The 25,154-nt window shown below is 42.0% G+C and overlaps 2 protein-coding genes across 8 annotated transcripts in view; both read right to left on the minus strand.

The window, feature by feature from the left end:
• Positions 1 to 3,871: 3,871 nt before the first annotated feature.
• Positions 3,872 to 21,079, minus strand: LOC118884405 (dedicator of cytokinesis protein 9-like). 5 transcript variants are annotated; one of them, XM_036832058.1, is made up of 7 exons: positions 20,943 to 21,079; positions 17,401 to 17,611; positions 11,923 to 12,113; positions 8,798 to 8,898; positions 8,524 to 8,662; positions 7,618 to 7,625; positions 6,495 to 6,581 (listed from the first exon to the last, which is right to left on the minus strand). In XM_036832058.1, coding segments are annotated over exons 1-7 (672 nt in total). In that variant the 5' UTR covers positions 20,964 to 21,079; the 3' UTR covers positions 6,495 to 6,580. The 5 variants fall into 5 exon arrangements, with proteins under 5 accessions (XP_036687951.1, XP_036687950.1, XP_036687949.1 ...); XM_036832056.1 differs by lacking the exons at positions 6,495 to 6,581; positions 7,618 to 7,625 and adding an exon at positions 3,872 to 4,880; XM_036832055.1 differs by lacking the exons at positions 6,495 to 6,581; positions 7,618 to 7,625 and adding an exon at positions 3,872 to 4,916.
• DOCK9 (dedicator of cytokinesis 9) overlaps positions 20,963 to 25,154 on the minus strand; it is a 263,127-nt gene continuing 258,935 nt past the window's right edge. The window contains exons 47-51 of one of the 3 annotated variants that reach the window (XR_005017270.1): positions 23,325 to 23,447; positions 22,630 to 22,745; positions 22,420 to 22,425; positions 21,928 to 21,963; positions 21,041 to 21,089 (exon numbers count right to left, since the gene is read on the minus strand). Coding sequence is in view for 1 of the 3 variants with exons in the window: in XM_036832051.1 (XP_036687946.1) it covers positions 22,644 to 22,745; positions 23,325 to 23,447 (225 nt within the window). In the remaining 2 variants the exon portion in view is untranslated. Of the gene's footprint in view, positions 21,090 to 21,927; positions 21,964 to 22,419; positions 22,426 to 22,629; positions 22,746 to 23,324; positions 23,448 to 25,154 lie in introns of all 3 variants that reach the window. The other 2 variants (XR_005017271.1, XM_036832051.1) reach the window with 2 other exon arrangements.

The following is a 25,154-nucleotide window of genomic DNA, read 5'->3' on the forward strand; positions in this document are numbered from 1 at the left end:
GGGGTCCAGGCGGTGGTCAGAGGGGAGGTGGACATGGGGGAGGACAAAGGGGATGGTCTCTGCCAAAATGAGGTGGTTCTGTCCAAACTCTGGGGGCTGCACTGCTGTTCCGGACTGTGCTAGAGTTTTCTAGAACAGAAGACACCTCTGTCTCCTGGGGTGACATCCCTGGACGGAGGAGATGGAACTTCCTGACAAATGGCAGAGCCCATCCGATGCCAGCAAGGCCCTACAGAGCACACGGGGACCTCAGGAAGAGAACGTGGCTTTAGGGACTGCGTGGTCTCTGGAAGTGGAGGCCATGCAATTTGCTGGTTAGTTCCTAGGGAGCGCTACTTAAAGCAATACCAGGTGTATTAGTTTCCCATTGCTGCTGTAACCAATCACTGTAAACTTAGTGACTTAACACAGATTTATTCTCTCACACTTCTGGAAGTCAGAAGTCCGAAGTCAGTTTCACTGCACTGAAGTCAAGGTGTTGGCAGGGCGGGTTCCTTCCAGAGTCTCCAGGAGAGAACTTGTTTCCTTGCCTTTTCCAGCTTCACAAGGCTGCCCACATCCCTTGGCTTGTGGCCCCTTCCTGCATTTTGCAAGCTCATCAGCCCAATCTCTGCTTCTGTCATCACGTCACCTTTTCTGACTCTCACTCGCCCTGCATCCCTTTTACAAGGACCTCTGATTATATCAGCCCACCTGGATAATCCAGGATGGTCTCCCGCTCAGGGGCCATTATTCAGCCCATCACTACAGGGGACAGAGGCTATCGTTCTCTGTGAATACTAAGAAACACAAGTGTTAAAGTACTAAAGATGTAACCTTGATCCCATCAGTTGGTGAAGCAGGGAATGGGAAATGACAGGCACGACAGCCAAGGGGATGGTGTGGTTCACAACAGGACTCAAGGCCAAGCTCTCAGGCTCTGTCCCAAGGCTGGCATGACCCAGAGACTTGCTTGGTCATGATCGCATTGAGTTGGTTGCAAACTATACGAGTGCCAAGAGAAGGACAAACATGCATCCAAATTCTGTCTGTGCTCATGGGGACCACCCCCCCACCCCGGACTTGTCACCATGAGGAAATGGTGACAAGGAGAATGGGGACACAGATATAATTATGAAGAAGAAGACCAGAGTCAGGAAAAGGCAACTTCATGCAATGCACAGGTGTCTCAATTTCTTCGCATCCTTGTCAAAACTTTTTTTTTTTGGATAATAGCTAAAATAATGAGCGTGAAGTGGTGTTGATCTTCTTTTGTCTGTGCCTGTAGGTATTTCCGTGTTGCTGAATTCTTCAGCTCCAGGTATGGGATGCAAGAGGCAAAAAGAAAACTGGGGGACTTCCCTGGTGGCGCAATGGTTAAGAATCCGCCTGTCAATGCAGGGGACACGGGTTTGAGCCTTGGTCTGAGAGGATCCCACATGCTGCGGAGCAACTAAGCCCATGCGCCACAACTACTGAGCCTGTGCTCTAGAGCCCACGAGCCACAACTACTGAGCCCGTGTGCCACAACTACTGAAGCCTGCGTGCCTAGAGCCCATGCTCCGCAACAAGAGAAGCCACAGCAATGAGAAGCCTGCGCACCGCAACAAAGAGTAGCCCCTGCTCGCCGCAACTAGAGAAAGTCTGCATGCAGCAAAGAAGATCCAACGCAGCCTAAATAAATAAATAAGTTTATTTAAAAAAAGAAAAAAAAAGCTTTGAACAAAATTAAAAAAAAAAACAAAAACAAGAAAACTGGGGGGCTTACCACTGTTATCATTCTTTGGGTCCCAATGTTGCTGGCTGGTCTGTTTCCTTCACTTCACCTTTCAGAGTCTTCTTATGTTTGTTTGTTTTTTAATGTATAATGTCCAGGGTTTTTAGTTGTATTTAGTGGAAGGCATAGGGAAAAGTTTATCTACTTTACATAGTAGATATACCATAACGAGAACCTTGAATTTCTTTTAACATATAAGTGCCCTCTCCATCTCTTTTTTCTTGAAATTTACTGAAGAAATCACTACAGAGCTTCCCACAGAATTGGATTTTGCTGATTGCATTCCCCGTGGTGTCATTTAACATGTTCCTCTGTGTCCTGTATTTCCCAGGGAATTGGTGGATAGATTTACAGACTTGATCAGATTCAGGTTACAGTTTTGGGCAAGACTCCGTCATAGATGGTGGTGTACTTCTATCATGAGGCATGTATCACCTCTTTGTCTTTCTTGGTAATATTAGCTCCTTCAATAGTTGCTAGTCTTTATTTTTCTAGTATCATCATGAACTTAATTATATAATTTTAACCCACTGCTATTATTATTCTTGTTTATGTTCACCCCATATCTACCTAGAAGGAGCTTCTTTAAATTCTTTTGACAGGGTCTGTGGTGTCTTTGCCAGTCCCATGGAAGTCAGGTATGAGAAGACGCTCCAGACTCACCTTGGACATTCTCTGCCCTAAATCTAGAATCAGCCGTTCTCCATGGAGCCTGGATAGTTTTGGTCGGAAAGGTATTTAAAGACCACAATTTGGGCACTTAGAGGTGCTCATTAGCTACTGGCTTGGTCAATGTTTTTAAGTCTTTTCAGTTAACCAAGTGAGGAAATAAGTGTGTATTTAAGATAAATACATGATGAGTTCAAATTCGTATCTCCATATCAAATTCAGAACTAAAGAGTTTTAATTTAACCTATTTTTGTCTTATAGATGTAACTTTTTTTCCTCCCATGCCAAAAACTTGGTTCCTAATGATATCCATATAATCACTCATTTACTTTCTCCAGCAGTAAACACACAACAGTCTCAGAATGACAATATAATCTCACAAAAACAAAACACCACTTCCACAAAACAATTATTGAAAATGTTTTTTATTAACCAATCATTTATTTATTTGTTGCTACTATTTTTGTCCTTAGGGTACATGTCACTAGAGATGCACAGTGAAATTCCTGTACTTTAAAGTCATTTGAAATAATTCCTATGTATTTGTGTCACCAACTGTATATGTGGTTATGTTGATTTATTTCATTTTGCTTTCAATTCTTAGGAATCAAAAATTTATTTTAATAATTTTGTAAATATTCACATGGTTCTAGAGCCAAATCTATGAAGCAAATTATATTTGAACAGGTTAATCTTCTAACTCTGTCCCCTATGTATTATTCCCTCTCTCCCCATATAGGTAATAACTTAAAACTTTTCTTTTTTGATTTTTCCCTTCCATCTAAAAAAACACAATTATCTCTGCTTACTTATCCTTCCTTTCTTAAATAAAGGGTAGCACACTATTTGCACTTTTCTCTGTCTTGTGTTTTGTACATATGGTATCTTGAAGATCACTCCATTGCAGTAAACAGAGATATTAATCCCTTTTTAGAGCTACACAGTGGAGTCACTGTGTAGATGTACAATAGTTTATGCAAACAATCCCCTGTTGATGGAAATCAAAATGTTTTTAAACGGAGTTTCTACACTGAGTAACTCTGATATATGGTTATGTAAATCCCAATGATTATTACATAAGTCACCTTTTAATTTCATATCCCTACTCTCAACAGCTTTCTCCATGCAAGGGGCTGACTTTATTTATGTATACTACCTAGAGTTAGTTAGTTCCCAGGTGGCAAATATCCCTGATAAAGTACTAAATAGTGTTTTAATTCCGAAGTTACTTCAAAGAATTTTCCCAAACGGGGAATAGGGAGTTCTTGTTTAATGAGTACAGGTTTTGTTTGGGAATATGAAAAAGTTCTGTAGATAAATGGTGGTGATGGTTGCACAACAATAAGAATGTACTTAATGCCACTGAACTGTACACTTAAAAATGATTAAAATGGTAAATTTCATGTTATGCATATTTTACCTCAATAAAAAAAAGAATAAATAAGATCTATGGAAAACATTTAAAAATTTATTGAAAACTAGCAATAAAGATTTCTTAATGTTAAAAAACACAATTTTCCCCAATAAACTACTACTTTAATGTGTAACTTTATACCAAAATTAAAATTTTATGCCTAAACTAAATGAGGTTTTTAATTGATGTGAATGTGTTTCAGTGCAGGGTCAATAGATGTCTTCATCTTAGAGATGGTTCCTTTCTCCACTGTTGTAATTAGTGAGGGCTGGTCACCTTCCAAGCTGAATCTTATCTGACATGAAATCTGTACAAACTACTTTCCAAGTTTAACCACAAGGTAGCAAGTTATCTCTTTCTAGATGTATTTATCTTACTGCACGATGACTTGCATTTTATGGCTTCTAAATGAGGCATTTGTGACCAGGAAATCCAGCTCGGCAACAAGGGAGACAAACTCTTATACCTATCCCTGCTCGTGTTAGGGACAGTCAAGGTTTATTACACGGGGCTGACACATCAGAGACTCAGGGCAATCACAGAGAATCTTCTCAAGCCCTAAGTCTGGATCCACTAATGAATGGGCTGCAGCCTGGTGAGTTGTCGTAACTCCTCACATCTCTTCTTCATGACCTTGTCGCCATCTGTAAAATACAGCCTTGCCCACTGATAGAGAATGTTCCAAAGACACCAAAAGATCCTTGGCATCTGGGTGCTCAGGATGTACACAGCATCATGATTTCCTTCCTCAACTGGTTATGAAAAAAGACAGCCTCCAAAACCCTTCAAGTAGGAAAACCAGCTATTTTATCTCTTGTGAAAGACTCCTCTTGCTTCCATCACTGGAACGCTGGGGCTGAGTGGCTCCTCTGCTGGGTCCCTGGGCACACCACAGGCAGACTGCAGACCAGCACCTGCAGTCTGAGGCATCACTTGACTCGGCTTCAGCGTTTATGATGATGTAGGGCACAGGGGGTGTGTGCACACCTGGCCACTGATGCACTGCTGGGATAAATGACCACCTCATCCCAGAGTACTCACCTTCAAAGCAAGCAGGGAGATGATAAAGATGGAGACCTTGGTGCAGTTGAAGGGGAAACGACAGAAGTATTAACGTGTCTATGTATACTTGGGAACAACCAGTAGACTTCAGAGCCAGACTGCAGTGTAACAAAGCATTTATCCACATCCTCTGGAAGATCTGGCCCCTAGTCCTGCCTCTTGAAATCTGTACCATGGAAACTTACACAAAGGCAGAGAAACGGGTACAATGATTCCCATGCACCCAGCCCCAGCTTCCACAATTACCAACATTTGTCATCTACCTACCCTCTTTTTTTCCCCCTTAGGTATTTTAAAGCAAATTTCATTTACCACATTATTTCACCCCCAAATATTTCAATATCCTGCCCCTCTTAGGACTGTCAGACAATAAATACCCAATACTCACTACCGGAAAATCAGCAATGTTATTTTTAATACAGCTGTGGTACAGAATGTTTAATTACAGCAGGGCAGAGATTCTAGTTAAATAAAATTAAAAACCTTTATTTTTCCCAAATATAAAATTACTAAATTAATGTCTGAAAAGAAAATATAACATGGTGAAAGCTTTACATTACACCACTATTCACCACAGGGTTTATGATTTACCAATGACATACTCCACCGTTTTGGCAAAAGGATGAAATTTTTAAAACAGTTTATAAACCTAACCATAGCAAAGACTGTATACATCTCCATATTGCACTTTTTTTATGTACAAGAATAAAACAGTAAAGTCAAGTGTATTGCATATACTAAGAACAACACAAATCTGTCACAATTAAACTTTATGCGGAAGCTGATGTGAGTATTAAAAATGTAGAAATGTCATACGTGTATGTACACAATGCCAAGACTGTATTAACAAACTCTATGTACATAACAGTATACTGTACTACTTTAAATGTTTAGCATAGTTGTGTTTATTAATACAGGCCTTTGGTTCTAAACTGCTTGACTAGTCCTAAGCTCACATAGTTTCTTAAGCTTTCATATTTTTTAAATGCAAGTAAATGAGTATAAAAGCACTAAACCTCCGGGTTCACTGGTACAAAAATTACAATGGTCGGTTCCCTTAGGTCATCAAAAACTAGTCACAAAAATAGTTCTTGTATTCAACCTGAATGTGCCACAGGAAAAAAAAAAAAATATTTTCAAGATTTTCCAGCTTAGCCTAGAGGCAAAAGGTTACCCCAGCCTCGATTTCAGTGCTATGTACATTCCAGAATACTTGTTTTCTCCAGGCCGTTGGTTTTTAATACTACTCTGTAAGGAAGAATAAAATTTAACTCCAGCTTAAGAGTGTCCACCACATACCTCTGTTAAGACATAATGAAAATGTTGAATATTGCCAGCAAGGTTTAAAAAAATATGTGCACTCTCTTAGGACTCTTCCAGAAAATCTGCCATGAAACGAAATAACACGGCTCCTCATTTCCCTCCTCCCGCACTCCCCTCGACCGTTCCCTGTGCTCGGTCTCCCGTGTCCTGCATGTGCCCAGTGATTAGCTCTGGAGATCATCCTGAGTTTGCAAATGACAAAGCAAGTCCCCACACGCGGTCCACGAGGTGACGTCACACCACGGAGGACGAGCTGGTCATGCCGTGAACCAGCGTGCTCGTTGGAGTCCCACTGATGGCGTTGAAGATGTGAAGGGAATTCGGCAAAACGCTGGTCTTCTCCTCCAGGGGGCAAATCTCGAGGCACAGAAACACAAGGTTACCCAAGCGTAAACTGCTCCAAATGACACTTCTCACATTTATCATCCAGTGGCCACTGTTACTGTGAGTGGTGGTGCCCTCAGAGAGCTTGGCTTTGGCGGTTTGCAGAGGGAGCGTGTTACCTCACCTCATAAATGACGTTTTTCAGATCAGGATTTTAAGGAGAAGGTCAAGAACAACATGTTTTGTTTCCTTTCCAGGTTAGTGAGTAGAGAGTCTTCTAACCTCACCAGATTATAAGGCACCTTGAGGCCTATCCTACACGTACTTGATGGGGACACGACCTGGCCTTGTCCCCTGGAAAAGTCTTTTTTAATTGAGTCTGGAGCATCGGGTGTTCTCTACCAGCTCCTTCTCCTTAGGGTCTTACAGATTTTCTATCCTGGGAGCAAGAGAGTGGCTGCTTCGCTGACCCTGATCAAGGCTCTTTCACGCTCAGTAACGCAGGGAAGAATTCTAAGTGCAAGACTTGAGCTATTGCCAGGTGGAAACTGAGAAGAACAGACACACTCAGAGGCTCCCCTGGAAAATCCAAAAGCAAGTCTACTCCAGGTCATGACTCTTTTCGCTCAAGGGTTCAAAGTTTAATCTTCACAGTTGTTGAGATAATGGAAAGTTCAAGGTGTAGTTTAGAGCACGGCATGGCATTGTGTCCATACAATCTGGGAGTTTATTTTAATATTCTCAGCCCACAATTTTCTTCCTACTTTCATCTTTTCTAGTGCCAAATGCTGGCACCCACTGATCAAGCTCTCCATCCTGTCTGGAGGCCCCATGGAAAAGACCTTGAGCTTTCTCCAAAAACTTGTTCCCATGAGACCCTCTCTTTCTGCTTAATGATTCACATGTTTATTCAATTTTGTTTTCCTACTTTTCTAAATGCCCAGAAGAGGGCTTCTTTTTGCACGTGCATGGTCATTATGTCAATGTCTGCAGTTGCCCAAACTCAGTAATAACTTTATGTGAGCCAGTTATCAAGATCCAGAGAAATAAAATTAAAAAATGACATTACCATCCCATCTGAATGTGTGAGCATGGAGGAGAAAAAAAAGCAAGTTAAAGCTTAGACATTTAAGTTAGTTTCCTACAACAGGATCCTTCTCACTAAATCATCACATGGTATGTTAACTGACACAAATGGTCCTGGCTTCCATTTTGCGAGAATGAAAGTACCGTAGGGAACAGACAAAAGCAGTCATGTGCTATCAAGGTGCCAACACTAATCACAAAGACTGAGTCCGTGACTCAGAAGAAGTCGCTGTGGCTGGTGGAGAATAGACCCCTCAGGAAGCAAGAGGAGGTGGCCTTTAAGATTCACTCAGTTCCCTGGGCAGCTGTTTCCCCTGATGACCACTGAGCCCACATATGTAATCCTACCAAAAGGAGTTCATACAGGAAGACGATGTAGCAGTGCAATCAGGAAAGCTGCCCACAATGACAAGGAATAAAGAAGTAGCCTTGAGGAACCCACGAGGGCACCCAGGTCAGCTGTGAACAGTAAAAAACTGAACGACCCTATCTTTTTAAATGGTGAAAGACACTTACTGCAACAGAGAATTCCTTAAACCAGGCTGGTAAAACCCTGTTCTTCCAAAGGACTGGGTGAATAAAGAAACTTCCAGGAACGGTATTGGTATTTTTTTTTAACGTGAGGTGTTTTTGAGCTAGATTAAGTGATAAAGAGGAGGAGGGTGCTGGTCTCCTCTGGTCATATTAGACAGTGACGGGTGAGCACAATGTTAGCCGCTCCCCAAGTACCCACGGTTAGGTAGTAGCGGCAGTGCAGCATGCTACACTGTCCTTCAGAGAGCAAAATTCCGGAAGGATGTCGGAGGGTTTAGGCCATCACTGGGGGCACCTGAGACCCCAACTGATGTGTGCTCCCTAAAAATGAGAAGCACGCCAGGGTGGCACCTACCTGCTCATGCATGATTTCAGAAAGCTCTTTTGTCATTTCCCTGTAGTTGGCCTTCATTTCCTCCTGATACTCTAACTGGTCCTCTTTGATCAGCCGTTCATTTACCGCTAAGGCTTGACCGCAAGCTTCCACAAATTGCCTGGAAAGGTGTGGGAGAGGGAAATCAAGGCATGTACAGAACAAAGGATGAGTCCCACTGATAGGATCTCTTTCTTGAGTGAGCACAGAAACGATCAGTACTTGAAGAAAAGGAGACACTTCCCGTGTGCTTTACCTGAAAACTTCTTTAAGCAACTTCACTTTATTGTCAGGGTATCTTTTTGTGTTTGTGTCGTCTAAGAAAGCTCGGGCATATGCTAGTGGACCAGCATTGACCTGGATAAAGAACAAAGATTTTAAATTACGTTTTGAAGAAAATACCAATTATTGTTAATTTAGTTTCAGTTGGCATTTGCTAAAAATGCTGCTTGAGTGAGTCAGTCATGACCTCTGCCCTCCAGGAACTTAGGACCCCAAAGAGGAAACCATGAATAAAGCTCATGATGTTATAAGCTATTTGATTTTATCATCTCAGCCATCCTTAGGGCACTTGTGATGCTGGTTCATTTTATGTAGGAAGAACCAATGCTTGGAAAACTTAAGGACCCGTTCAAGGTCGAATAGCCAATAAGCAAAACACCTGAGATCACAGCCCAAGTCTTCCAACTGGTATTTGTGCTACATGACACTGAACTAAGAGGTCAATCTGGTGAGTGCAATGAAAATGGAAAAATTAAGCATATGAGCCAGTTTTAAAAAACCAACTGTTCACCTCATGGAATTATGTAGATAGACATGGGCAAGCTGATCTGCTATCCTCAAATGAACTAACCATTCAGCTGGGCTGGAAAGACAAAGATTTGGGGCATTTAGCAACAGGATGAATGAACCAGAGCCCTGCATGTCTCCTTTAATTCACCAAGAAGAGTTCTCTGAGGTTGGGTAAGTCAGGAAACGTGGGAGTGTTGAAAGAAGGTTAGACACACTGGATGGGAAGGAGAAAGTTCCAGGCACCTGAGACATCTTGGGAAAGGTCCTGACCATGTGATTAGTGCATGATTTTTCCTAGGAGGTCTGGTGGACTTGGAAGGTAAGTAGGGAGGCTGTCTGTCTCGTCTGTGGCTGTCGGGGAAGGGGACGGGCCGTGGTCCTGGTCCACAGTGTATAGGACTTGCACAGTAACTGAGCCGAGAGAATTCACACCAGAGGCAGGGAGAGGGGGGGCACAGACATTAGAGGTGGGGCCCTCTGAGACAGGGACAACTAGCTAACCCTTGGTGATGACTGGATATGATTACTGGATATGTGTGGAGAGCTATGTTAACAACCTAAAGGTAACCCAAATGAAGAATTATCCAAAACGATACATATGTTCAGTTTTAAGAAGATGCAGAAGGGAAGCTGATGAGACTTCATAAAGTCCAGCATAACAAGATCTTGGAGTGGAGTGCAGAATCACGGAGCCACCTGATGTCTCTGTCCTGTACAACAGCAACCCCAGAGGCTCTTGGTGGAAGAATTAAAGAAACACACAAATAAAACAATAAAGTTCATTTCCCCTGACTCCAGCTTTGTTGTTACCCTGGAGGGTGCACGTGTATAAACTTAATCTCCTCATTTCATCATGGAATTCTTTGCTTTTAAAGATGATCGGGCATTTATAAAACTCTAAGGTCACTCCTAGAGACTGTCACACGGAGTGAAGTCAGAAAGAGAAAAACAAATATCGTATATTAACGCATATATGTGGAATCTAGAAAAATGGTACAGATGAACCGGTTTGCAGGGCAGAAATAGAGACACAGATGTAGAGAACAAACGTACGGACACCAAGGGGGGAAAGTGGCGGGGGGTGGTGGTGGGATGAATTGGGAGATTGGGATTGACATGTATACACTAATATGTATGAAATGGATAACTAATAAGAACCTGCTGTATAAAGAGTAAATAAATAAAATTAAATTAAAAAAACAAAACGAAACAAAAAAACCCCTCAAGGTCACTATCAAATGGTAGGGCACAGTTTGCCCTTTAGAAGGCTGGAGCTGTCCAGCCCCCTCCCTTACTGGCACACACACTCCTCCACTGGCCTTAGATAGAGGCTGGATGTTCCCAGGTCAGGTTTTGTTTTAGGCTGCAGAAAACTTTGGCCTCTGGCCCGTTATCTAATCAGTCGTGTGGCTAGAATATTTATCATATTCGCTTGATAACTTATTTTGGCACATTAGTCTTTTGGGCCATAAGGGAAGAGGTTGAAAGTATCTGTGAATACTTTTGCAGTGAATGACATTTAGAAAAATGTTAGGTAACAGCTCAGCGTGGATCTGATAAAAAGTTGACAAAAACTGACTTCAGGAAATGAAACCATTGTATTACAATCTATATGTAACTTTCATAAACACACCCTTCCAGAAAGAGAAAATAGTTGGATATGGGAATATATACATATACATAAAGCAGATGCTAGAATTATTTATATACATTTAAAAACATCAATAAAGCAAGAAGCATGCTGGTCCCTGGAGGGAGTGATTTAACATCTACTAACTTCTTAGGAAATCATATAAGTAAAATACCTGAAAAAAAAACCCTATGATTGAAGTGCACTATACAAACATAAAGGTGCATATATCATAAGTGTTTAGCTTGATAAATTTTCACAAACTGAACATATTTGTGTAATCAGCACCTAGATCCAGGATGACTTTGTCCATAAATGGTACACATCACTTGAACAGCTATAGGAAAAAAAATGTCTTGACCCCCTATATGCTACTGCATACAAAAACCAATTCAGATAGATTGCACACCTACACATGAATCTAAACAAAGAAAACATAGAATATCTCTGACACAGATTTCTTAAAGAGGACACACAAATAAAGGAAAAATTGATTAGCTGGGCTATATTAAAATGAATAATTTTTGTTAATAAAAGATACCATTAAGAGAGTGAAACTTAATGTACTTTTTCAGGTGCAATTTTCATAGAAACCAGAAAACAATAGTTTTATAAGAAAACCTATAGCTATCCACACTTCTTTATATTTAAAAGAGTCTTTATGCTTCCAATCAGGCACCCAGAATTCCTCAAATTACTGAAAAACCAGGTTGTATGGAGAGCCATCTCCTACCCCTGGCAGACAACTTGGTGAGAATGACACTCTTGTAGCCCCAAGGCTACCGCCCCTCTGGTATCAGGAGAAACTGCACAAATATTGAAGGGAGGTAACGGGGATCACCTGATAAAGCCAGGGATCTACACTGGACCTTGCTGGTGTGAAACGACTAAAATTTCCCAAGGTCTAAGGATCTGTTCTCTGTTGCCCTGTGGTTTGCTTGGTCCGGCGCCCGGCTCACCTGGACGCTCACACTGCCCTGGAGTTTGAGCTGCAGTTTGATCATGTCCACTTCGGCCGAGGAGCACAGCTGCCGGAGCTCGGCCACCTTCTTACTCATCTCGTCAATGGCCACCTCGATGGGGTTCAGGTCCGTGTGGTGCTGGTACATGACGGGGATCCGCTTCTTCACGTAAGGGAAGCAGTGTATGGCTGTGGAGGAACACGGCCTAGAATGAGTCCACAGCTTGCACGTGCTTCACCAGTACTGAGGTAGAAGTGATCATTACTCCCATTCTACAGATAAGGAACCCAGAGCTTGCCTAGGTCACGTGCCAGTATTTCGTGGAACGAGAATACTGTCCTCGTTTATCGTTGTGCATGTCTAATGACAGGCATCACATAAAGTCAAGAGAGTTGGGTTCTTGTTAACTTTAATACGAGAAGTTTGTCTTTGAAGAAGTCACTCTATCATTCCCTGCTCAATTTTCTCGCCCATAAATGCACTACTTCCTTGGAAATTATGAGAGCTGAATGAGCTAGTAGGTATAAGATGGCTTTGCAAATATAAAAAAAGACTAAATAAACAGTTTTGAGATATCATATAATAAATTAAGTCCAGAAAAGAGTTCCACAGAAATATGCTTGAGCCATAGAACAACTTTGAATCACATGCTTAAGTTTGTACAGCCAGAGAAATCAATGAAAAATAACGTGAGAATATATTTCCAAGCAAAGTATTTTATGAAGCAGAAATTCACAAACTCTTTGAGTTGCATAATAATAAAGATATTTAAAAACTTTTAAATGATTCAAAAACATTAAATAAAAATATTTAATTTTTCTCACTTTTTTTTTTTTACCATACCAAAAAAGGCACCACTCGATATTGTTTTCCTTTCTTATAATAAGACACCTGAACATATCAACACCAAAGAGTTCATTTAAAAAAGAACAGAAAGGCTTTCCTGGAGGCACAGTGGTTAAGAATCTGCCTACCAACTTAGGGGACATGGGTTCGAGCCCTGGTCTGGGAAGATCCCACATGCTGCGGAGCAACTAAGCCCGTGTGCCACAACTACCGAGCCTGCGCTCTAGAGCCTGTGAGCCACAACTACTGAGCCTGGGCACCTGGAGCCCGTGCTCTGCAACAAGAGAAGCCACCGCAATGAGAAGCCTGCGTACCGCAACAAAGACCCAACACAGCCAAAAATAAATACATAAAATAAAATAAATTTATAAAAAAAAAAAAAAGGAACAAAAATAACTGGTTCCAATTCAGTACTGTTTCACATTTCTACCTTATTGCTTATATGGTATATGTAAAAATCTATAATATTCTTATTTAATATATATTTATGAATAGACAGGTAGATTTATGCTTAAAAACTTATTTTATTTTTTAACAAGCTAAAGTAAGATGGAAGTGTTATGTTTGGATTCTTTACTATTTACTAAGTTGCTGGGGAGGGTTTACTCAAAAAGGACTGATCACAAAATGAGAAAGCCCGGCTCCCTGCAAAACACAGAGTTCCCTCGGGCTACCCAGAGTCTGAACAAAGCTGGAAAAGACATTCAACGTGATGCAACCTTGTTTGTCACACACTTACAGGCCTGTTCTAGTCGCTACATGTTTTATCAATCTAAGGCCAAGGGTCTGTGTCTACTATTTCTTCTGTATTCCGTGTGGACACAGAGATTTTAAGCGGCAACACTGGGACTGGTAAGTCCTCTTCGGGCTGAAGGCTCCTTTGATACGTGACAAGAACTAGATGCTGCTGTTTATCAGCCAGGGAGACGGGACACGGTCCTCCGGCCAGAGGTGAACTCGGATGTGACAGACTGACACGCTTTACAGAGGGGAGGGCCACTGCATTCTCACTTGTCAGGACACACGTTTCATGAGGCTAACAGCCATGTCCAAACACACGTGATTAGTGTGATCACAGTGTTTTTGAGTGTCACAGTGCGGTAGCGCCATTATTTCAGAGAGAAAAACCAACTCCAAGGATGTCTGTGAGATGTCCACAGTACGCCGATTTCACTCAGCCAAAACAGTCCTGAGTCACCGCTCCTTACGATGGTTAACTGGAGAGTGAAAGAGGCAAAGGAGGGGTGTAATGATACAGAAAACTCCGAGTCTGTGCGTGAGCCTCCCAGGCCCACACAATCTGGGACTGCCCCGGCCCCCGCCTTCCTTGCTGACCTCACCTCTCCTCTCACTGGGGCTCGCTCAGCGCCAGCCACGCCTGCCTGCTGGTCGTCCCCTGAATGTGCCGGGCACAGGGACCCCTGCCGCTGGCCTCTGCCCCGACGGCGCCTTCTCCCTCCAGACATGTGCAGGGCCTGCTCCCTCAACTCCTTCAAGTCTGGACTGTCAGTGAAACCTACCCTGGCCACGCCATGAAACTGCAGCCCCCCTGCCCCCAACCCCACAATTCCAACCCCCTTTGCTTTTGTCCAGAACATGTATTACCTTCCAACACAGATACATTTACCCATTATATTTACTGTTTATCATCTGTCTCCTCCTGCTAGAGTCTAAGCTGCACAAACCAGAGAGCTCTGTTTTGTTGATATGCCAAGTTGGAACATTGCCTGTGCTCAATGAATTTAGCTGAACTGAAGAATGTGTTACTGCCCAAATGGCTAAAAGAAAGAGCAAACTGGCCTGGAAGGTGGAAAATTAGGTGGTGGACTGAGTGAGCCACCGTGTTAAGGGATCTGCAGCCCTTCAGGCAGGAGGACGAGGAAGAGACGGCTGAGAAGCGCGGGTGGGCGTACGGTCTGGTTAGACTGAACAGAGGGTGACGGGCGGGAGAATACTTCCAACCTGAGTAGGAGTCTGGACATGATTTGGAAGACTCTGGAACAGTGACCGGGAAGAAACTCCATGGAATGAGCTCCACGAAAGAAGGAACAGAGGGGATCACGTAGGGAGGCAGGCTCAGAAATTTACACCGAGGGGGCCTGGAGGGCAATCATTAGGTTTTTCAAATGATTCCACAACTGCAGCTAACTGACTAAACTATCCAGGAAAGTGAGCCAGTCTGGGTTCAGAGGGCAGGGAGGGCAGGGGCTCCCCGACAACTGGCCAGAGGTCAGCTCTGAAGCAATGCAGTGGAAGAAGAACCTAAGGGATTAATAACACAAGGGAAACTCTCAATTCAAAGTCTTCAGAATATCCTGGTCTGTGTGTCTTTAACTGAAGGCTGATGTAGTTTATAGGCTCTTAATAGCATTTTTATAACCCCTTCTCTAAATCTTTACACTACCCAGTAATTATCCTTCTGAAATTCTGAGAATCTTTCAGGGCAAAAACTGCACCCCTTTTTGGTGTTGTGTTGTATTATAATCTCTTTTTGCTCATCACCAACCTCAAAAGGCAAGGAGCTCAATGGTGGGTGAGATGTGGCAAAATGAAGTACATTCTTTCCCCACCTGGGCATAATTTACAGAATTCTTTGACACCAGATGGATAGTACAAATCTCTTTTTACAGATGAAAAACTAAGGTGCAGAGAGGTTAAGTGACCTGCCCAAGGTCACACAGTGAGGATGTGACTGGGTCTACAGGACCCAGGCCCAGGCTCTGCACTGCCCACACCTTCTCAAGGTGGTTATTTCCCAAGCCAACAGCCCCTGTGTCTACTTTGCCTCTCTCTGCAGTGGGGTTACTCTTTGTCCCCTCTGCTCTGGCAGGTACAGAGCTTTGCTCTAGCCCATTATCTAATCAAAAACATTTCTGTGACAAAGCGGGAAACTGGCCCGGGAAAGCACCTCATGGTAACTGTTTATGAATCAGTATGCTACCCGAGCAGAATAATCCTAATAAAAAATCCTGACCTCGACTCGTCAGTGAGCTACGTTTATTTAAATCAGCAGTTCTCAAACTTGAGTGGCATCACAATCACCTGGAAGGCTTGGTTAAGCACAACCATCTGGGCCCCACCCCGAGAGTCCTCGATTCAGAAGGTCTGGGTGGAGCCCAAGAATCTGCATTTCTAACAAGTTCCCAGGTGAGGCTGATGCTGCTGATGTTTCCAGGAACAACCTTCGATAAGCACTGATCTGAGGTCATCACAGCTGTAGAGATAAACGTGGTAAGCTGGTAATTCTCATCAAATGACTCCACCTAGAAATGCAGTTATTTTTGCTTAGTAAGAATTTGCTCCTGTGTCCCATTAGAAAAACAATTCATTTACCTATGGGGAGGGGCTAATGTTTTAGAGGCCAATATTGTTTGTGCCTTACATGTTTATCTTATTATTCTAAAAGCAGGAGCAGAGACTCCTTCTTAAGAATGTAGGGTTTTGGGGGGGGGGGTTTGTATTTTAACTTTTATCTCAGTTCCCTCATAAGAACGGTGAAAAAATCCTGTGCAATATGCTGTTCTGAGCTATTTCATTATGAACCATATTCCTTCCCTGGTAACAGCTTTACTGAGACATAAATCACACACCACACAGTTCACCCACTTAAAGTGTACTGTCCAGTGGCGAGGGTGGAGCCCCACCTGAAACACGCCATCCTCAGTGCTCCTTTCACTGACTATTATAATGATCCCTGTTCCCGCCCAGGTGGAACACTTGACAACATCCACTGCTGGACAAGCAGCGGGTGCTTTCCAGGTTCGACTTAAGTGTGGCCACTCTTTGAAAAATGTGCTTCAATAGCAGATATAGACACAACTGGCATTCTCAATAGCCTCCTCATCAATTTTTTTTTAAGTCAAGAAAGCGTTTTATTTCAGGTTACCCGTCATTTGCTGACCCTAACCCTAAGAGCGATGGAGTCAAGCTCCCCTAAAGGAGGTAGAAATCACTCCCAGATGACTCTACACTTGTCAGGAACAGGGAGATAATGCTCAGCATAGCTCTGGGGTGGGGTGATCAATGCTAGGCAGTGCCAAAGGATCCATTAACACTCTGGCACAGCTGAATGGGCAGCCTGTGAATGCAGTGAGCTTGCTGGTACTGGAGGTGCCCAAGCTGAAGTTGGCCAGCCACTCAGAGACTAGGTGGGTGGGGTCCAGCCTCATGTCCCATTTATTCACCCCACCTAGAATCTCTGAGCAGGCTCATGCTGGTGTGTAAGGGGTCTCTTCCCATGACACAGATGCAGCACTGTGTGTGGGGGTTCTTGACCTGGGGGGGCCATGGGTCTAGAGAGTCTGCAAATCACTTGAAATTGTGTGCAAAAGCATTCTGAGCTGTTTTCACCAGATTCTAAAAAGGGTAAGTTACCTGACATTGGATATGAACTTCTGGTCTGGTGGAAGAATAAAATACAAATAGGTAAATAGAAAAATGTCATGAGTATTCGAAAGCAAGCATTACATACACGTTAAGCTGAAACGGATATGTAAGGAAAGTTAACTAAGCTCGAAGGGCCCTTCCAATTCTAGATGCTTCTGGATCCCTTCTGGAGGGCTCTTTATCTTGACATCTGGGCTGATGTCTGGGTGTGATTCTTAAACAAAGGGGCCAGGGAGACTGTACCTGTCAGTATGGTGCGCCGTTTGCACTGCTCCTCGACGCCGCCCTGCCTTTTCCCAGTCTGGGTGAAGGGCATCTCAAACATGAAGCGGCGAATGTTGTGAGATCTCTCAAACTCCGTTTTTCTTTCTTGCAATTCCTTCTCATCAAAGAATGGGATCACATGAGTCACCTGGATATACGCATACTTGGAATCCAGATCCTTAGGGTTGACCTTTAAATGCATAAAGGAAATGGAAGATAGCTATTGCTATTGAAAGGACTCCTCCAAAGCATGCCGAAGTTGTGTTTTTCCACTTCGTATTAGTAAAAGTTTTGGGAAATTTCAGAAAAGTTTGAAAAAAATAGTACAACGAACACCCACATACCCACCACTGAGAACGATTGCTAATACTTGGCTATATTTGTTTATATGTGTCTATTCACACACACACACGTATATGTAGACTTTTTTTTAGCTGAAGCATCTCAAAGTAAGTGGTTCACATCATGACACTTGAGCCAGCATCTCCTAAACGTGAGGATATTCTCCTCTATAACCACAATACATCATCATATGTAACAAAATTAACACTAATTTCCTAATAGTGCCAACTATACCAAGTTGAGATGAATTTCTCAATATTATTTATAGCTATTTGTGTTTGAACCAGAATCTAATCAATGATTGCATTTTACATTTAGTTATGTCTCCTTAGTCTTGTTTAATCTAGACTATTTTTTTTCCATGACATTGACTTTTTTGAAGACATCATACTAGTTTTTGTGTGGAATGACTCCTCGTCTGGATTCCTCTGATTATTTTCTAAGCTGTATTTTTACATATTTGGCTTAGAGACAGAAATGTTTATTTTACTAATAATGTTTAAAGCCTAGGTCCCCAAATCATAATTAATCTGTAGATAGATTAGAAATAAACAGATGTAGATGAATTAATTTAATACAGGTACAGACTAATCTAAGACTGCTCGGATTATAAATTTAGTTCCTGACAGACTCAGCATATGAATGCTTTTAAAACTACACGGCTAGACCTCGTGTGCTCTAACTTCTGTGACATGCTAGAAAATTAAACATAGGCACTTTCCATACAAAAACAAAAGTTAATATATTAGGGAGGACAAATCAACTTTGCACATCTGTGTTTTTAAGCTTCTAGAGCAATAAAAGGGGACATTGAAAGAAATGACCATACAGAGAATTTGGAGACGATCCTGGAATAAGGGCACAACAACTGTAGATCAAGATTGGTTTACTGGTTCCCAATTATCATGCACCCACTGTTCTCTTAACAGAGACGTGTTGTGAAGAAAACATGAAAAACGATGTGGCAAGTGCCTTAAACTCTAGAAGTTCAGAAAATACATAGTCATGAGTTATTTTCTTTTAGAAAATGCCATCTGGCCAATCACTATAATTGTATTCAAACCTCTTAGACTTAACTTTCTTTAGCAGAAACAATTTAAAAGCAGAGAAATGAACATTCTTGCCTATTTTTCAGTGGTGTTTTCCCTAGTTTCACTTTCAACTTGTATCTGTGCATCAGCAGAAGGAATAAAGGACTGGTGTTTGAGGAAGAGAAGTTGGTCTAGGACGTCTTTCAGCTGCTGCATCAAGGACCACATATCGAAAGGGCAAGAAGAAACCAATGCGTGGGAACCTTGACAGAAGGTTGTTAAGGTTAAAGGCCACAACTTGATCCAGACAAAGGTTTTGGTTTTCAGAGAAAAAGGCCAGTTGGACCTGAGTGATTTGGTCTAGAAAGGAGTAGGTCTTAAGTTGTGTTGAGGTTTCTAGCTAAAAATGGACCAACAATGTATGTTGTCCCTTTTCCTTTGTGCAAACTCTATTAAAATGACAGTATAGAATTAACCATCAAGGACCAAGAAGAGAGGACAGAACAGCAGTGGATGAGTTAATGAATATCTGGAAGGCAGGTGCATGGAGATGTACTTCCTGACTTGGGAGAGAAAGTTCTACTCCAAGTTCCCATGAGAGGGGCAACAACAGGGGAGTCGATCACCCTGCAAAGCCTGTTGTGATAGACTTAATGTCTGCGTTCCCCCAAAATTCTCATGCAGAAATCTTAACCTTCAATGTGATGGTATTAGGAGGCAGGAGGGTGATTAGGTCAGGAGGGTAGAGCCTCATGAATGGGATTAGTGCCCTTATAAAAGGGACCCCACAGAGCTCCTTCACCCCTTCCTCCATGTGAGGACACGGCAGTAAGACAGCAGTCTGTGAAGCAGTTAGAAGAACCTCACCTGACACTGAATCTGCTGGTGCCTTGACCTTGGACTTCCCAGCCTCCAGAACAGTGAGATATAAATTTGTTGTTTATAAGCCACCCAGTCTATGGTATCTGTTATGGCAGCCTGAACAGACTGGCATCTGTAGAGGACCAGGACCAGGATTTTGGTGATCAGAAGACGTGTGGGGTGGCAAGTGGCCCAAAGTCTATGTGAGGTGGCAGAACCCCGGGTTCCCTTCCCTAGTCCCAGCCCCACAAGAGAGAAGAGACCGTTCCTTGGAGAAACCAGTCTGGAAAGAGTCTAAGTGGGTTCACCAGTCTTAGCAGAAAGCAGGGGCAAGGAACAGAGCAGGATGCAAGGAGGGCAGGTGAAAGACTGCAAGCTGAACGTGGGACCTTCGCCCTTGCTCATCCCCTGCCTCCAGAATTCAGAATTCCCCCCTCCCTTGTCCCCTCCCTACCACCTGGGCAGGAGACTGGAAGAGTCTTCTCTGGAGAAAATGAAGGGCCCCAAGGAAACAGAGTCCAGACACTGGGGACTCCAAAGCAGGGCTCAGGACAAAAAAAATGAATGAAGGATCCTCCAAAAGGATGAACTGAGAAAGAGGTAGAGCTTATTATTGCTGCGGGAAACTGAGCAGGAAGAGCATTTTTAATGCAAAGAACAGAAGTTCTATCTTGGCCTGAGTTTCAGAAAGCAAAGGGATCCCATCTCTCGGGAGATGTCCTGAAGATAGTGGAACACAAAAACATATAGGAAAAACGTGTACGTTCAGAAAGGGTTTTCATGAGAGCAATACAGCAGAGGACAGCCTCTCTAAGTAGAAAGTAGATCTCATTCCTACAAATGTGCTGGCTAATTAGTTCATTCCTTGGTCTCTCTGTCTGCCCATCCATCTGTCCATATATCAAACATCAGTCAGAGTGTCAAGTAACATGCCAGGCACTGTGCTAAGTGCAAGCAAAAACTACAGTGACAAACAGAACCTAGGATCCTACTCTCACAGAGTTTCTAAATAGCTGGACTAAAAACAGTATATCCCTTCAGATGTTAATTATTTTGTAAAATAATATCTTTAAAATTATGAAATAAAGGTTTGCTTAATGAAAGACACCTGGGACGCACAGAAAGATATTAAGAAAAAAAAATACACTTGCCACTCAAGGCCAACTATTCTTAACTTTTTCCTGCGTCTTCTTTTTTACCACATTTATAAATATATAATATATGATCAATCATACATAAAAAAACAGTATATTATTTGCTATAATACATTTCCAAGCATAGTCATACCTTGCCAGAATCTTGTATCATTTTGACGTTTCAGAACCAAATTTATCTGAGTAAAGTTTAAGGAGTCTCTGAGAAATTTCTGACAGAGGTGTGTGAGTTTGGGTTCCTTGTAGATATACTCCTTTCCATCTTCATCTCAAAGAATCCTGTCACATAAAGCACAATTAGAGCTATCCCCAAATAAAGCCCAAGGCTACACCCAGGAGGATTCTTTTGTACAGGCGTTAACAACAACAAAAAGGGAATGATTCTAAAAACAAAATCACGCTTTCCGAATAGGAAGGAAAATGATAATAATGTGAGGTCTGGGTGCAAGGTAAAGGCGAAACACAAAATTGCAAACTCATCCAAGAATGCTGTCATTAAGTGTTGAGGGAAATGAAAGATTGGGGATTCAAGACTGTGTTCCCTTGGTGAAGTCTAATCATGGGATTCAAGCCTGTTTCACATTCCCAAGGAGCAGAACTCACTAAGACATGACTCAACAGCCTGCTATCCGCAGGCCTCAGAAACGCACACACATCCCTTCTCCTGATCTCTGCCGTTTACTTGGGATTTTACGGCATAAAGGGAAGCATTCTGGTCTGGCAAAAGTTATGTGAAGTTGGTTGTAAATTCTATTTTGTCTTCCTGATGAGACAAAACATTAAAGGGCTGTAGCATAAGATCAGGAAAATATTTCATTATCACCAGTTCATCATCTGTTTTAGCACCAATCATGTCTCGATACAAGAAGGCTAAGTATTGCATGGGAAGTGAAAAAGGTTGAATGAAAACTAAAAAGCCCGGATTGGGGTTAATATTTGAAATAATTAAAAAAAAAAATCTCATCTAAAATAAAAGAGAGAAAATGGTGCAAAAAACACAGTATATAAAAGGAAAAAATGCAGGCTAACATGAAACAAAAAACACCCACATCAAACTAGGAGTTTAGATGCAGTAATTTCACTACATTACTTGCTTTTTAAGCATTTACTGTAATTACCTCCACATCTGTTTCACTGTCTGTAAACTGGTATTGCTATAAAGTTATAAAAGACAATAAATAACAGGATAAATTGAAGGTTATATAATGCTCATAGAAAACCACACACCCTGAATAAATGGATTGTAATTTATACTATTTAATCATGTTAGAGACTTGGAGGTTAAACTTTCAGTTAAATTTAAATGACCCCTTTTCTAAAGGGTTTCTGAAATATTACAATGGTAAATCTGCTTGCAGAGATATTGTATTATAAAAGACAGAGAAGCACAGGGACAAAGGAAACCAGAAAGTCTTAATTTTGGTTTAAAACATGCAGTATAGACGTGTAAGGGAACAGGTGATTTATTTCTGTAAATGGAATAAAATGTTAATTTTGTTTTGGAGTTTGTAATGACTGGACAGATATAATACAGACTTGAAAGGAAACTTGCAAACCACACTGAAGTACCAAAGATGCCGCTAAGAATATCTTATGGAAGGAGAACTTACCGCTGCCTTAAGAAGTAATAAAGAAAGACAGGAAGAAAGAAAAAAAGGCAGAAAGTTTACTACTGAGGGCAGATAAGAACCATACTAAACATGACAAATTCATCAAATTAGCATTTCTAGAAAACAGAAATTTACAAAATACCACTTGTATATAGAGTTAAACAAGAAAAAAGGACTTGAGACGGCCTCGAGAAGAGAGAGGAGGCTCACCTGTCCGAAGAAGGCTACTCGGAAGTATGTCCCCCAGAAGCCTTCGGCCTGAGTGCCATGACCTCGGTCACCTTGCTGTAGGCTCGGTGCAGTGTATCATACAGATGGGCCAGCCTCTGGAAAAGTAGAACGAAACCCCATTTCTTCCCACTTGCAACCAGTAGAATTATTTTAAAATAACAATGAAATGATTACTATATAGTGTGAAAATTCGTGGACTCTGAGTTTCAAAGAAAATCAAGCATGCATTTTGACAGCACAACTGTAGTGATCATTATCCAACTGTTTCGTTTTCTACCCAGAGGGCCATCATGCACCTGAAGCCCCACTGGATTTCCAGTGCGGTAAAGCCAGTTCAGTCCTCTTGATGACGTTTGTAGTCTTTGCTTTTCCTACTCCATTCCTTAGCTAAGGAAAACTGGATGGCCTCCCCAGCCCAGGAAGGATGAAAAGGGTCACTGTTTTTCCCACGTAGGTGGAGTGCCAGAATTCCCAACCTTGTCGTTTGAGATTTGAGGTCTGGGTAGAGGTGTGACACCTGATGGCTCTGAGGGTGGCAACCGCCAGTGTCACGTGGAGGGGTCAGAGGGTCATTGCTCAAATGGCCTGCTTGCGCTCTCTGCATATAAGAATGTCTGGGGATGTGTGTCACTCCACTGTCCTCTCAAACGGGAGAAAACAAACCACTCAGATACCTCAAAATCCCTCCGCTTCTCGTAGATGGGGATGATGAGCTTATAAATGTCGGCGATCAGCTCATAGCGCTCGGCCTTCCAGAGTCCGTCTGCACACTGTTCCAGGAGCTCCATGAGCACGTCCTGATCAAAGAAGAAGGCCCCCGGCCAGGAAAGAGTGTTACAGGGAAACTGGCATTGTGTTCCTTGCAGATAATAAATGGTTAAGACGGCCATAAAATTTCAAAATATGTAATATTTTTAAACACTAACCTCCAAGTTCTTTTTTTTAATGAGCTATTTTCCAATCATGTTTACAAACAGAAACGAAGGGTCACATTGTGTGACTGTGTAATAGTTAAATGCATGGAAGAAAATTGAAATTGATGGTTTCACACATGCTCTCGATTTTGTTCTTAGTTTTCTTTTTTTAAATATACTTTAGATTTTCTTCCTTTCTGAGGAACAATGACAATGCTGAGACATGGAAAGTCACTAAGCATGACTTCAAACCAATTCGAACATCTTAGAGCGACTCAGTAATGGAGTGCGGTAGGCACTACGCCTGCCTCACCAACATTCTTTCCCTTTTCCTTTCAAAATGTCTATCTACTGAAGTTTGGGCAGTCACCCTGCCTCCATTAAAGCCCTTGAACTCTGGAAGAAGCTAACACTATGACTCAAGGGCTGGGACAAGTGTGTCAGGTTTAAACTAACCAGCATAAATCTATTTTCTGGCCAATCATTGCTTCATCATGTGACCTAAACTGGCCAATCAGGGTGAATTCTAGGACCCTTGCTGGGAATGCTGGGACAGATGCTCTCAGCAGACTGGACGTGCCAGCCCCAGTCAAGCGGGTAGCTTGACTGGGGCTGGCATCCACCCCATGGCCAGCCAGGGGCCTGTCTGCCCTATTAGCAGAGCAGAGAGCTCCTCCTCCCTTCCAAAGTAACTGTATCTTTTACCACTTTGTTAAACATTCAGATTGATGTGTCAACCCTCTGTGGAATTTCCTAATGGGAGCCAATTTATTCGACCTTTATTTAAGCCCATTGGAGTAGGGTTTCATTAATGAGGTTGAGTAAACTTCATGTGCTTATTTGTCATCTCTATAGATTTGGTGAAGTACCTATTCAAATCTTTCCTCACTCTTCTTCTACTGGGTTATTTTCTTATTATTGGGTGTTGAGAGTTCTCTCTATATATTTTGCATAAAAGTGATTTATGATTTTCTCCCAATCTGTAGCTTGTCTCTGGATTTTCTTAACAGTGTCTTTTGAAGAGCAGATGTTTTAAATTTTGGTGAAGCTCCACTTATCAAGTTTTTATTTTCTGGATTGTGCTTTATACATTACATCTAAGAGATCTGTATCAAGTTCACAAAGATTATCTCCTATGTTTTCTTCCAGAAGTTTTATAGTTTTATATTTCACATTTAAGTCTATGATCCTTTGAGTTATTTTTGAATACAGTGTAAAGTATGGGTCAACTTTCTTTTCCCATATGAATGTCCAGTTGTTCCAACACCATTTGATGAAAGACGGTCTTTTCACCATTGAAGTGCCTTTGAATTTTTGTCAAAAATCAACTGACCATACGTGTGTGGGTCTATTTCTGGCTTCTCTACTTTGTTCCATTGATAGATGTGTCTGTCTTTGTGCCAATATCACACCGTCTTGATCACTACTGTAGCTTTACAGAAGGCTTTCTCCACAGTGACATGAACAATATTTTGGGCCAGATAACTCTTTTTTCTGGGGGGCTGTCCTATGCATTATAGGATGTTTAGCAGCATTCTTAGCCTTTACCCACTAGATGCCAGTAGCAGTAGCACCACCCTTCCCCCTTTT

Source organism: Balaenoptera musculus, chromosome 18 (assembly GCF_009873245.2).
Source record: "Balaenoptera musculus isolate JJ_BM4_2016_0621 chromosome 18, mBalMus1.pri.v3, whole genome shotgun sequence".
In the NCBI taxonomy this organism is placed as follows: Eukaryota; Metazoa; Chordata; class Mammalia; order Artiodactyla; family Balaenopteridae; genus Balaenoptera; species Balaenoptera musculus.